Below are 13,950 nucleotides of genomic sequence, written 5' to 3' on the forward strand. Positions count from 1 at the left end.
AGGTTCCCTCAGTTATAGGCATAGACATTTAACAGTGGTCCTGTTTATGGATTGTGATACAGGTTTAAAGTACATTGACAATACAATTTAAATTCTTTGTCTTTTTGGAAAGTATCATATAGGACAGTGATTCTCAACCCTGGTCCTCAGGAACCCCCTGCACTGCATTTTTCTCTTTTGCGAAATTTTATGTGCGGCTCTGGGAACTTTAACGGACTTTGCAGCAAGAATCTAACTTGTGAGTTGGTACGTTGTTACATATTGTAGACATGTTGTCAAACGAGACCATACGTAGAAAAACGTATTTTTGTAAATGTCATTATTTAAGCCCACTTTATGTGATGAATGACGCACCCTTTTATTGTAGTTGACATAACACTATTAATGTTTGGTAATTTGGAATGGCATGTTTGGTAATTTCGGATAACTTCATTTCAGTATTGATCAGTTTCTGAAACACGTCTCAAAATGTATCATTAAATAGTCTTCCTCTATCTCGAGGCTAACCTACTTAGTTAGGCTACTAGTTCATCTCTGTGGTTCTGTGTTGACATAGGAGGTAGCCTACTTTTTTTTATCAGATTATATGAATGTGCTATACTCAGGTCTGGACTGGGCTTGAAAAACGGCCCGAGACTTTGAAACGCAGACCGGTGTTGCTGCGAGAGTCAGATGGCTGAGCGGTTAGGGAATCGGGCTAGTAATCAGAAGGTTGCCTGTTCGATTGGGCAAGGCACTTCACCCTACTTGCCTCGGGGGAATGTCCCTTTACTTACTGTAAATCGCTCTGCATGAGAGCGTCTACTAAATGTAAATGTTGCACCGAAAACTGTGACTCATCAGCTGTGATCGCAGCTGCACATCGTCTGCCCGTGCGTGTACAATATTTTGAAATTTAACTCCTTTATTAAGCAGTTGCAGTGGGGTCACATTCTGACAACTGCTGGTCCATTAAATATTTAGTTATTTCTTTTCTTTGCAGTAGACAGTGATTATTTAAAGTTTTAAATGTAGGTGTAAGGTTTTGTACTGTTCTTGAGGTTAAAACTTTCAGGCATGTTGCGCCTTTGGCCACCCCAATCAGTGATGTCAGACAGAAATACAGATAGAAACAGAAGGTTTCAATTATAAGACAATGACGTTGAAACCTTCTGTGTTTCTATCTTCTATGACATTGGGACATGGTTTCAACCTCAAGGCAGCAGCAGAAACTTTTCGCCATTTGTGGATTTAAAATTACGTTTTCAAAATATGCAAGACTTCAGAAGGGGAGAATAACACAAATGACAGCGAATCAACAATCATCCTTTATTTTTTGTCAAAACCTAGAATTATAATTTTCTATTATTATCAAACAATGAGGACACATACATACATATAAAAAAAAAAAAAAGCTCTTGTTGTTTCGACTCTTGGAGGACATCAAGGTGTATCAATAAACAAAGATTTTAATAAATAAAAAAATATTTCTAGAGTCATAATAGGGAAGGATAAGCCAGCTATAAGACAGTGAAACAGCATTTTTAAGCATTTTAAGTTAAATTTGTTTAAGTGGCATATTCTTTCTTCCTGTTGGCCCGCAAAGGCCCAGTTCCAAGAGACAAGATGTTGAAAGATGGTTGGATAATGTTTTCAGAATCAGAATCAGAACACAGAATTTACTGTGGCAGGGAGGTGCAAACACTAAACATATATGAATCTTAAATTAAGTAAAGGTACAGAAGTTTAACTATTCCTAAGAACTAAACAATCTAAGAATAAAACAATTTAAATATAAAATAAAATATATATAAAAATAAGAATGAGCAGCATGAGGTGTGCAGGTCCTCGAGGGTAGGCAGATTGCAGCCGATCACCTTCTCAGCAGAAGGTGGCAGCAGGTTGTGCACATACCTGAATAAGTTACACACGTGTCAGCTGGAGAGGTAACTTATTCGGGTATGTGCATAACCTGCTTTCTGGAATACCTCCCATTGTTTCTGTATTGTGAAACAAAAACTATCATAATAAAAGTATGAGTACTATACTAAAAGTACAATGATATTTTCAGTTCTAAGCATGTTTGTTTTTGCAGTGTATGGGGCAATCCATCTGACCCATTACATGTGTTAATAAAGTTATTCAACCTACATAAATTATTTTTAGGCACAACCTACCACAAATCACAATGCAGGGTGTCGATGGCAGTTTGGTGGTGTAAACATCAGTTCTGATGGCAGTTTCATGACATTTTGAAACATCCTGTCATGCTCTCTTGGGAAGTAAGCTGCACAACTTTCATCATATCCTGCCAGGGTTTGGTTCAGAATAGTTCCTGCTTTGCTGGATGGCACAGTTTGAACAAACTGAAAGTACCACAGGATCCTTCTGAAGTTGGTGGCTGTGGACTCTTCAAAGCTGTCATCGATCTGGACACCTGTTGTTCTCTGAAATGAAGCCTCATTCCAGTTTCCTCAAAGAGGAAAGGCCACTCTTATAGGATCTCTTCTGTCTCCTTCAGTCCTGATAATATGTCTTTCCTCTGAGAAGGAAACATCTCCATCATTAGTCTCTTTATGTTCTCTGCATCTTTGTCTTTGTTTTTGAACATTTTTATTAGCTCTTCTTGCTTTTGCAATTGTTTTGTTTTACCAGCAAGAAGCTCTGGCTCTGGATTTATGCACCCATATGCATCTTTATGCACTTTCTTTGCATTGTCAGGGCTGCCACTTTCAGAAAGCCTTTTCTGGGCAGGAGGAGCTTGAAGTCGTCTGTAGTTATCTATTCGAGATATTAACTGTTTAACAAGTGAGTCATACCCGGTGCCAACAACCTGGCTCTCAATCTCATCTCGGAAGGATTTGGGGTAGCAAATGACAATTTTCCTAGCTATTTCAGTGGTGTACCTTTTTCCTGGTTTCTTGCACACAGCAGTTATTTCAGCAACCACAATCCTGATAATCTCTCTTCTCTCTGCTGCAGATGGTCTCCTCTCTGTATCCAGCACCTTTCTTGTACTTGAGGGCATCTTATTCCAGGGTATTTCAAATTTGTAATGCCAGCTACTGTCTTCCCTGGCTGAAAGGGAGGACCCACTGTCTGATGATGTAGTTGGTGATGCTCCAATGGGGAAGGCTTGACTTGACATGGCTGAAGCTGAGCTCCTTGTGGCAGAGGCCTTTGACGTGGAGCAATTGCTGCTAACTGAATCATCAATGTCACGAATGAATGACTCTTCGCTTGACTCTTCAATTGTGCTAGTAGCAATTAAGGAAGAATTATCCTCAGATATCATCACTGAGGGTGAGCCTAAATAACACAAAGATGAATTAATGTCAGTCAATATAATTGGGTTGATGATATGATGAAATGATGAAATGGTTGTGCTCAAGCCTTCGGCGAGCACAACCATTGTTCTCTCACATATCTCACATATTATTTATTATTGTTTATTTTCGCCCCCCTAAGGATCAGTCAATATTTGGACTACATAGACAACACCTGTGTCAAAATGTTTGTCTTGGTCTCGATTGCGTGGCTTGTATTTTTATTTACGTTCCGTTGCACGGTTTAGGAGGTTACAACGCTTTTGTGGCAAAAAAGTGCCTTTAGTCGACGAAGGGTACTCAGTGCTATCTACGTCACCACGTCAGCACACGTTAGCAACGACGCATGGATTGATGTGCTGTTGCACAGCGAGTATGGTATCGTGCCGTGGTGTACTACTACCAAAGAACTTATATTGACTCTTTGCTACTACTAGCAGCATCATACATGTACATTTAAGCAAATAAAGACTTGCATGTACAATAAGTAATGTCACATTACAGAATGTATGTAAAGTTTAAACTCAAGCTTGTGTGGTGCGTCGCTGGCTTCAGTGCCACAGCCTAAACTTTATGTCAAAACAAACATTCTCATTTCCGGCGCTTTCAAACAATCCCCTCACTCAGTGATGTTTGGCTAGCCACCGCAACTAGCTTGCTCGTAGCAAACTTCTTTTGAATTAGCCATTTCTCCCTAAATAGATGTAAAGCTTATTTACGTTGTTGGGGGCATATTTTCAGATGGTACTGTTTGAATCGCGATTCCATCGGAAATACTGCCGGTGACAACGTTGTTACAGTAGCTTGTTTCAAAGGGGGTTCGCTTGTTTCAAAGGGGGTTCTTGAGTAGGCTAAATGCTTGAAAATATCACTAGATGGGAAAAAACTTAAGGGGACGGACCCACCTGCAACCGACGCAAGAGAGCACACCCTACAATTTCCACAGAAATTGTACCCTCTCTAGTTTTTATTCTTTTCTTCATACATACCATACTCTGACAAATACAATAAAGTGTGTGGTGTCACCAGAAAACAGACCTCTGTCATCTTTCACCAAAACAAGCTCAATCTGTCCAAACTTGATTGACTCATCAGACTCCCGTTTTAGGCAGAGAAAAGATCCCTTTTTGTAAAGTGTTCCCTTAAAGCCAACCTCAGTGGACACAGACTCTTGTTCTGTAAACATGTGTACTTCAACTGCATTACGCACTGCATCACTGTATAGGTGAGTGTGATATGGAGTTGAGTTTTTGGATGTCAGCACAGGTGCAAAAAAGGAGCTTGCGCTAAGGGTTGTTTGGAGGAGTTGGTGCTGGTTTGCAAGAGACTGGCATAAAAACTTTTGTGGGAGGTTATGACATTTACATTTAGTCATTTAGCAGACGCTCTTATCCAGAGCGACTTACAGTAAGTACAGGGACATTCCCCCCGAGGCAAGTAGGGTGAAGTGCCTTGCCCAAGGACACAACGTTATTTGGCACAGCTGGGAATCGAACTGGTAACCTTCAGATTACTAGCCCGACTCCCTTACCGCTCAGCCACCTGACTCCCTCCACTTTTAATCGATTTGTATTATTATTATAGTTATTATTGATCATATAGTATGGAGTATTTCAAGGGGTCCTTGGCAGCTGGGGGCCCATGGCAGCTGGGGGTCCTTGGCAGCTGGGGGCCCCTGGCAGCTGGGGGCCCCTGGCAGCTGGGGGCCCCTGGCAGCTGGGGGCCCATGGCAGCTGGGGGTCCTTGGCAGCTGGGGGCCCATGGCAGCTGGGGGCCCCTGGCAGCTGGGGGCCCATGGCAGCTGGGGGTCCTTGGCAGCTGGGGGCCCCTGGCAGCTGGGGGCCCTTGGCAGTTGGGGGCCCCTGGCAGCTGGGGGCCCCTGACATCATGGCTTGCAAATGACCGAAGCATGGCAGTTAGCCCCGCCTCTTTCTTCCTCGAAGCATTTAAAGCTACAGACACAGAAACGGCACGTCCTGAGGAAAGCTCATTGTGAGACTGCTCGTAGTGGCTGTAATTCTGCACCAAGGCTGAATTTTGGGAAAGAAAATTCAGATACAGTATTAGGGGAACACTAAGGGGTATATAAAAGCATCCAAAAACAGCATGTCATGGGATCTTTAACATCTAGCAGTTTACCACTTACCTTTGTACCAGTTTGACTTTTGACCGGTAGTGTACATATTTGAATTATGGCCCACACATAAAGGTATACAATTTATTTAAAAATAACACAGCAGGCTCACCAAAAGAAAGTGACAAGCATAAATAGCCTACGTGAGAAATATGCATCCAGTTCCCTGTCCACACACACAGACCTTGTATGTTATGCCAGTGTGTGGAAGTTCACTTGACTGTGTAACCAACATGTTAATATTTTATTAACAGATCAATGGAAAATGGGGAGCCGGCTTCTGCATGGAGTTTTTATTCCGTTAATTTTGGTAACCATTGTGTTCAGTGCTCATATCCTTTGGACAGTAAGTTCACATGAAACTGGTTTCATAGAGGTTTATACACTGTTGTTGTTTTTGTGCCTGTTTGTTTTGACAATGGTGTGTTCTGTGTAACTATTGATTAACATCTGACATCCTATAAAGGGTAATCTTCTGTTTTTAGTGTGTTTTCTCTAAACCAGATCACGGTGAAATGTGGCTGGTCAACACAAAAAACAAATCAAAAACAAATCAAATTTCTGTCAACTTACATTTTCACGGTGAAAGGGAGCAGACCTTTCTCCCAACTAATGACTTGCTGATAAGTACGGTGGACTGGCAATATTTGACTGAAACTCTACAGTGGCCATTACCACCTGAAGCCCTGTCCTCCTTAAGTGACTCTACAGACCCGGCCAAATGTTCCTTTTCTATCACCAACCATAGGTCACAATACTTTGTTGGGGATGTTGTCATTGTCACCATTACTGCCAGGAATGCTAACAACAAACAAAAAGTCTACGGAGGGGACTTTTTTCAGGCCAAGCTGTATGACCAAGAGCTGAAAGCAAGTGCTTATGGGGAGGTGACGGACCATGATAACGGCACCTACACTGCCCGCCTGGTTTTGCTCTGGCCTGGAATGTCCAGGGTCTCTGTTCGTCTGGTGCACCCCAGTGAAGCTGTTTTGGTCCTGACCAAGAACAGAGAGCAGGACCCAGATAAAGTCTACTTTTCCGGCTACTTTGAAGAAGGAACTAAACGGGAAACGGTGATCTGCAATGCCCTGAAAAGTTCAAGATTGGTAGGGGACGGCTCGCAGTGTTGCTGTGAATACAAAGATCAAGTCTCAGGGGAATACTGGTACTGCAGACGGCCATCTTCACTTTCCTGCAACACACTGGTCTACCACAGCATGGGTGGTTACCAGGCAAAACTCTCTGAACTCGAAGCCTCTCTTCTTAAGAGGTAAATTCAACCAGTAATGTTGATGGTTCTGACTTTAAATTAAGCTCTACATTCTAAATGGAATGTTCTAAACCAGTGGTCCTAGATGTTTCCCTGCTCCAACACCGGATTGAATTAAATGGTTGATATCAAGCTCTGCAGAAGCATGATTACCAGTCATTTGAGAGAGGTGTGTTAGAGCAGGGAAACAGGGTTGAAGACGTCTGTTCTAAACATTCTAGTTCTGGAGTAATTTTCTAACTTATCATTGAAAGGAGAGATATCTTGTAGAATGAAATTAACTTTTTTATTGAAAAGAATTTGCAATCGAATCGTGAAAATCAATGTGGTGTATATACCCCGATTATGGGTACAATAAACACATATATTAAAATAACTTCTAGTGTCTCACTGATTAGACTTTTTTTTTTTTTTTTTTCATGCAGGCCCACCAATGTCGAAATACAAAGTGACCAACCAGTGATCCATGCTCAGAAACAAGGCAATGATGCAAGTACGGCAAGGAGTCTATTTTCACGTCTTCCATTGAACGTAGTTAGCCTGGCTCTGCCCTCCTACGAACTTCCGCTCAATTTGGATTTTGCTTAAAGAGAAACTTTTGGTACTGGATTACAGTGACATACATTTTGTGTTTGCAATGTTTGCTGCTTCAGGTGTTGATTCACATTGCTACTCAATTGTTGTGCAGAGTGATCAGATGTATTTTAAATAAAAGCTTAATTGTCCCCCAAATTTTTTTATTTATCACAAAAAAGACACATTTCACTGTTTTTGGGCCCTAGCTTAAAATTACTGCTAACATAATTTCACTTAGTCATATCATCAGCACATGGGAGAGTGTGAACTAGTTTTAGTCAGGTGAAATCACTATATCATTCAGATTGGATTTTAAGAGAAGCGCCCTTTCTTGTTTTTAACCTGTAGCACTTTGAGATTTTAGCTAATATAAAATGCATTATAAATACTATTATTATTATTTTATTTTTTTAGGAACACAAAATGAGAAAAAATGCCAGCCTGGTTTACAGACTCCGATCCCATCTGGATTCTTCTTCCAGGATGGTTGGACTTCCCTCGTGTGTGATGCACGGCAGTTCACCACAGCAGAAACAGTGTCTACATGTCTGAAAGACAAACAGATCCTGATGATGGGAGACTCCACTCTTCGCCAGTGGTTTGAACATTTGGAGAAAACTGTGCCGTGTGAGTTTCATATTTGACAGACACAGCATACACTAGGCTATCTTCTTTATCATCTTCATTAGTATGTAGACTACATATAAAAAAGTAGATTATAGGTAGGCCTATCTATGTGGTTTCTGTCCTTTGTTATGTTTGGTTTAGCGTCTGCTTCCTCTGTTGCAGCATTGAAACGTCTCAACCTTCACACCTCAGATAAATCGGGCCCCTTCGAGTCAGTCGACCTCCAGTCCAACACCCGCATCATCTGGCGAACCCACGGTCTGCCTCTCCGCACCTCTAAGACTCCCTTGGCCGACTTGCACTACATCGCCAGCGAGCTGGAGGGCTTGGCTGGAGGCAAACACTGTGTGGTCGTTTTCACTATATGGGCTCACTTCACCACATATCCGCTGGGCGTGTACTTGCACCGCCTCGCCATTATCCGCCGAGCTGTGTCGTCCCTGCTGAGGCGGGCGCCCGATACTCTGGTGTTGATCAAATCTGCCAACACCGGCTATAAAGATGTATACGGCAGTGACTGGCTCTCGTGGCAGCTTGATAAGGCCCTGCGAGTTATGTTCAGAGACGTCCCTGTTGTCCTCATTGATGTTTGGCAAATGACTTCTTGTCATTATTCCCCTGACAACATCCACCCTCCTCCTGTCGTTGTTAAGAATGAGGTCGACCTCTTCCTGTCGTTTGTGTGTTCACAGTGAAAGGCAAAATAAAGTAGAAAGAACTTCATGACAGAAGTGTGTCCACAAACATCACAACATGTAGGGGTATCATGTGTGACAGACTGTCGGGTAGGACATATGCAGGCAATAACATGCATGTAAATAATTTACCCAAGTATATCATACACTCTAAAAAATGCTGCGACTGGTTAAATATAGGACAGAACACACGTTGGGTTAAACTAACCCAGCATGATGGGTTGACCATTTAACCCAGCATGTTGGGTTCTTGGTTGGTTCTTTAAGAATATATTCGATTTTTTCCTATTATATGTTTTGTTTTTACTGCAGAAGATAAGAGAACGTCTTTTTAATATTAACTGATAGCTTGTTGGCTTCGAACCATGTAATGACCTTTTCTAATTCTTGGTTGGTTAGATGTATTAAAGAATCAAAATCTGCATGTGAAAGGAAAAGATTAGCATTACCCGAACAAGCTGTATAGCAAAAAGAAGTAAGCACATACAACTATTTAAATGGATTCATAAACACATAGAAAACATAACGTTGTTAGAAACTGTTTCTAATACGTAAAGTATTAGTTTACGTATTAGTTGTTACAATTATTGTCATAATTTCCCATCGGAGATTCAAGCCAGCAGACTTTAATTTTGGAAAACCAGACGCTGATTGAGCCAAACCAGGCGTTAATTTCGTGTGGTTTGCTAGACACGTCTCAAAAAAGCACGCGTTTATTTAGACGCGTGCTTTGAACGTGTCACGTGACACGGTTCAATTTGAGGCGAAAAATACAGTCGACATGATTGCACCCTTGTATTTAAATGGGTGTTGCAATTTCGAAATTTGTGGAGACTATGTTCTCTGGTCAGTAATGCTTAGAAGCCACTGTGGTGCAACTGACAAAAAACATTACAATACAAATCATGAAATGCAGTACAGCATGATCAATGTTGGTGAACAAAAACACAGACTTAGAAAACAACATTTACAGTAAAAGTAAACTAATTTAAAAAAAAAAGTGTGGTGGGTTAGGTCCACCACTCACAGGCAGCATTTGGTTTGTTAGTGTGTTCACTTTACTGAGGAAGTAATTATTGAAGTAGTTTGCTATATCAGATGGTTTAGTGACGAATTCTCCATTCAGTTCAATAAATTAAGGTGTTTTGGCCATTTTACTTATACTCATAGCATCATTAAGTACTCTCCAAAGTGTTTTGGGAGTCAGGTGGCTGAGCGGTTAGGTAATTGGACTAGTAATCAGAAGGTTGCCAGTTTGATTCCCGGCTGTGCCAAATGACGTTGTGTCCTTGGGCAAGGCACTTCACCCTACTTGCCTCGGGGGAATGTCCCTGTATTTACTGTAAGTCGCTCTGGATAAGAGTGTCTGCTAAATGACAAAATGTAAATGTAAATGTTTTACTGTCTCCATGGCACTCCTCAAATTTAGAATGATAGTAATATTTTTTCTTTTGTCTAACAGATGCCTGTGAATAGGATCTACTTGGGTAAATGATTTATATGCATGTTATTGCTCTGTGGTTTAGACATCTTGGTTTAGACACCAACCGTCACCGTTGATAATGTGGTGGAAAAGAGACAGCTCTCTTCAGAAAGATTCAAAAATAGACTGAGACAGAATATCTGTCAAGAGCAACGTCGCTTGGTGGTTTATTCAGCAACACAGATGCAGCATACATACACGGCAGGTTCAAAAGGCAAGACTCAATGCCCCAACATTCACGTTTTATAGACTCAATGAGAATAATTCCCCCGCCCTGTAAAATACAATGACGGCATCATATAGACCAGGGGTGTCGAACCTGCGGCTCTTTGCCTGCTCCTGTGAGGCTCTTACTGAGCGGCTGGGGGAATAAAAGGAATACAAAAAATATATACTGTATATGGACCCTTTCGCATTTCGTATCGCGTATCACATCATTGTTTAAGACTTGAAAAAACCACACAGAGCTGTCTCAGGGGGGGGTGCCAGGCCCTGTGCTAACTTAACAAGCGAGGCACTGATCAACCAATGGGGTTAAGGTGACACCGTGACATACATTGATTGACAGTTTACCTCATTAGCTTAAGAACAAGGAAATACAGAAATAAATGAACACAGAAATAAATAAATACAGAAATAAATGAGGAAAGAAATTAATGAATACAAAAATAAATAAATACAGAAATAAATGGCCATGTAAATAAATAAATACGTAATTAATATTTTTTCATACATTTATTTATATATATTTGTATTTTTTAATGTATAAATACATTTATTGATACATTTATTTATTCACAGTATTCACAGTATCACCAAATGTATCTCTGCCTTTGCCCCTCCGTCCAGATTCCTGCTTGCTCTCCCTCTCGCTCTCTCTCTCTTTCTCTCTGTGTATTATCCTAGGCTGATATCCGTGGAGCTCAAAACCCCCCCTCAACACAACACAACAGGACTTCCCTTCTCTCTTATCTAGGGTGACCAGACGTCCTCTTTTACATGGACATGTCCTCTTTTCGAGCAGGAATTACAAATTTGTCCAGGATTTTGCCTCGTCGGATATTTGTGTTTCTCTGGGTCTTTCACAAACTATTATGCCCTTGACTAAGTTCAAAGATGATTTGATCCCACCAGCTGCAACCTGTCTCGACCGCTCCCTTTCCTGCCAGGGCCTATACAATTGATTGAGTCTACCATAAACTGTTGAGCAACAACAGCCTATTACACTCAGGATACAAATTCCTTTCCCATACTTAGTTTGCCAAACCATGTAGAGACATGGTTGCCCGACCATGTAGAGACAGAAATGACACTTCACCCTACTTGCCTCGGGGAATGTCCCTGTATTTACTGTAAGTGGCTCTGGATAAGAGCGTCTGCTAAATGACTAAATGTAAATGTAAATGTTTTACTGTCTCCATGGCACTCCTCAAATTTAGAATGATAGTAATATTTTTTCTTTTGTCTAACAGATGCCTGAGAATAGGATCTACTTGGGTAAATGATTTATATGCATGTTATTGCTCTGTGGTTTAGACAGCATCTAAACCAACCGTCGCCGTTGATAATGTTGTGGAAAAGAGACGGCTCTCTTCAGAAGGATTCAAAAATAGACTGAGACAGAATATCTGTCAAGAGCAACGTCGCTTGGTGGTTTATTCAGCAACACAGATGCAGCATACACGGCAGGTTCAAAAGGCAAGACTCAATGCCCCAACATTCACGTTTTATAGACTAAATGAGAATAATTCCCCCGCCCTGTAAAATTCAATGACGGCATCATATAGACAATAGCAATAGCAATAACATGCATGTAAATCATTTACCCAAGTAGATCCTTTACTTTAGTTATTATATTTCTTAGTGAGCGGTAAGCTTGCCAATCTGCTACTTTGCCTGACATGATGGCAGATTTTTCAGTAGGTCCCTTTCTCTCATCAAGTTTCTCAATTCCTCATCCAGGCTAGGTGCTTTAAGTGATCTAACAGTGAGCTTCTTAATTTGAGCATGTTTATCACACACTGCAGAAAATAAATTCATAAAGTAGTCCAGTGCACAGTATCCCACTCAATATTTTCTACATCAGCAATAAAATCATTTTCTAAACATGTACTGGCATCTGTTCTACAATTACTTACATTTGGAGCATCTGTATTAGCCTACTTAAACGTACAATACCTGAACTTCACACTCACCTGGGCAAACTGTAAGTGTAAACAATGTTGTTATAACACATTTTATAACTTTACATATTTGCTTAGGTGACAAGCAGGAGATCCATTTTTGTCTCTAAACATGATGGCATTCAGTCTATTTACATGTTAATCACTACCGTGGTATTAATAATGGAATTTATTAATTTCATTCAGTTTCTTTTTATTTATTTTTATTGTAACAAATGTTATATTACCTAAAAGGAAACACTGTGAGGCATGTGATGTAGCACTGTGGAGCATGTAACAAAAACACATGTATTTCATGTATTTAACATTGTACATTACATTAACATTGTGTGTTTACATGCATGAGTATGGCTTAGTGCTATTTACATCCAGAATTATATTTGTAAGTCGCAGACTTTATTGTGCTGCATTCCATCATTTTTCTCACCGTGAACATTACAACCAGAAACTGACACAGAAGGCCGACATTCTATGTTTTGCTGTGGTTGGCGCATTAGGGTGACTTCCTATCTTACCCGGACATGGCCTATTTTCGAGACATCAGATGTGGTCACCCTAGATAAATACAGCTATACTGACATTGACAAACACCCAAACAATTTACAGTTTTTCTCAATTGCTAAAACACTAAAACCCATTGGCTGAACAAAGTTCTCAGTTGCCTGAACTCATGTAGCTAATTGTGCCTGTCTGTTGTCAATACCTTAAACCATTTCACATGGTAAAACACAATATGAAATTTGTTTTGAAATCTCCCTGAGAACTATATGTTTTGAACAATTATTTTTTGGTGTATTGTTTACTGACTGCTTGATAGTGTATATCATTTTGATCACTTTGTTTATGATTTGAGAGTAGTGTTTGATTTTGAGCACAGGTAAAGGTTTTGAGGCAAAAGATTCATTTTGCAAGAGGATTCAGAGGTTTTGTAAATAGTGCTTCAAGATGAGATTTTGTGTTTACAGTTTTGAGAAAATGGGTGACTGTTTCAAGAAATGTGTTTTAGCAATTGTGAAAAACGGTAAATAGCGACTTCCCATTGCCGTGTAGCCTAGTTGATGTCGCCACCTCATGACTGCAGTTGGTTGAAATTTGCGATCATCCATCCAGGACAGTTACACTGATTTATAGTGGATACACATGGCGTCACCTGGTGGAAGCATAAACGAGGCACAAGAGTAGATCATTCTGACTTCCAATAACTTGGTTATAGTAAACTGTTACAAGATAGCCTTTAATCAGTGAATGCGCTGTTTAAAAAAGGAAAATATGAGTAACACCATAAAAGATTATACTGCTAGTAACGCTTTTGCGTAAATTTTTTTATGGTTGTCTAAACACAGAGAGGACTTGAGCTAATCCTTTAATTAGATTACTTGCTCATCCGAGTCCCACGCTAAAAAGTCACTCAGTGAAGATCGTTGAAGACAAAGAAAGGTGTTTGTAAAACTAGACAATTGTTGTATTAATTTATTGATTATGAGTTGCTCATAACGTTAATAGAAGCCAACACCTGTGGCTGACAATGGCTTTTTGGACACTGATATTTGCAGTTTTGACCTGGTGAGTCAAACAACCGCTCTTTATCGTCCTTAATAGAGTCCTTTACATAGAGACCGTACATTCTCCTCTACCGTTGTACTCAACCCTCATACGATCGTTTTTTGCAGTCTTAAA

The 13,950-nt window shown here is 40.4% G+C and overlaps 1 protein-coding gene across 3 annotated transcripts; it reads left to right on the top strand.

Moving 5' to 3' along the window:
- LOC136954232 (NXPE family member 3-like) lies at positions 1 to 8,755 on the top strand. 3 transcript variants are annotated; one of them, XM_067247816.1, is made up of 6 exons: positions 1 to 238; positions 5,694 to 5,785; positions 5,925 to 6,709; positions 7,135 to 7,202; positions 7,700 to 7,912; positions 8,075 to 8,755. In XM_067247816.1, exons 1-6 carry the CDS (start codon positions 190 to 192, stop codon positions 8,605 to 8,607), a joined length of 1,740 nt encoding a protein of 579 aa, XP_067103917.1. In that variant the 5' UTR covers positions 1 to 189; the 3' UTR covers positions 8,608 to 8,755. The 3 variants fall into 3 exon arrangements, with proteins under 3 accessions (XP_067103917.1, XP_067103919.1, XP_067103918.1); XM_067247818.1 differs by having other exon boundaries at positions 5,694 to 6,709; positions 8,075 to 8,753; XM_067247817.1 differs by lacking the exon at positions 1 to 238 and having other exon boundaries at positions 5,550 to 5,785.
- The last annotated feature ends 5,195 nt before the right edge of the window (positions 8,756 to 13,950 follow it).

The sequence above is a fragment of the Osmerus mordax genome, chromosome 12, assembly GCF_038355195.1.
Source record: "Osmerus mordax isolate fOsmMor3 chromosome 12, fOsmMor3.pri, whole genome shotgun sequence".
NCBI classification, from domain to species: domain Eukaryota; kingdom Metazoa; phylum Chordata; class Actinopteri; order Osmeriformes; family Osmeridae; genus Osmerus; species Osmerus mordax.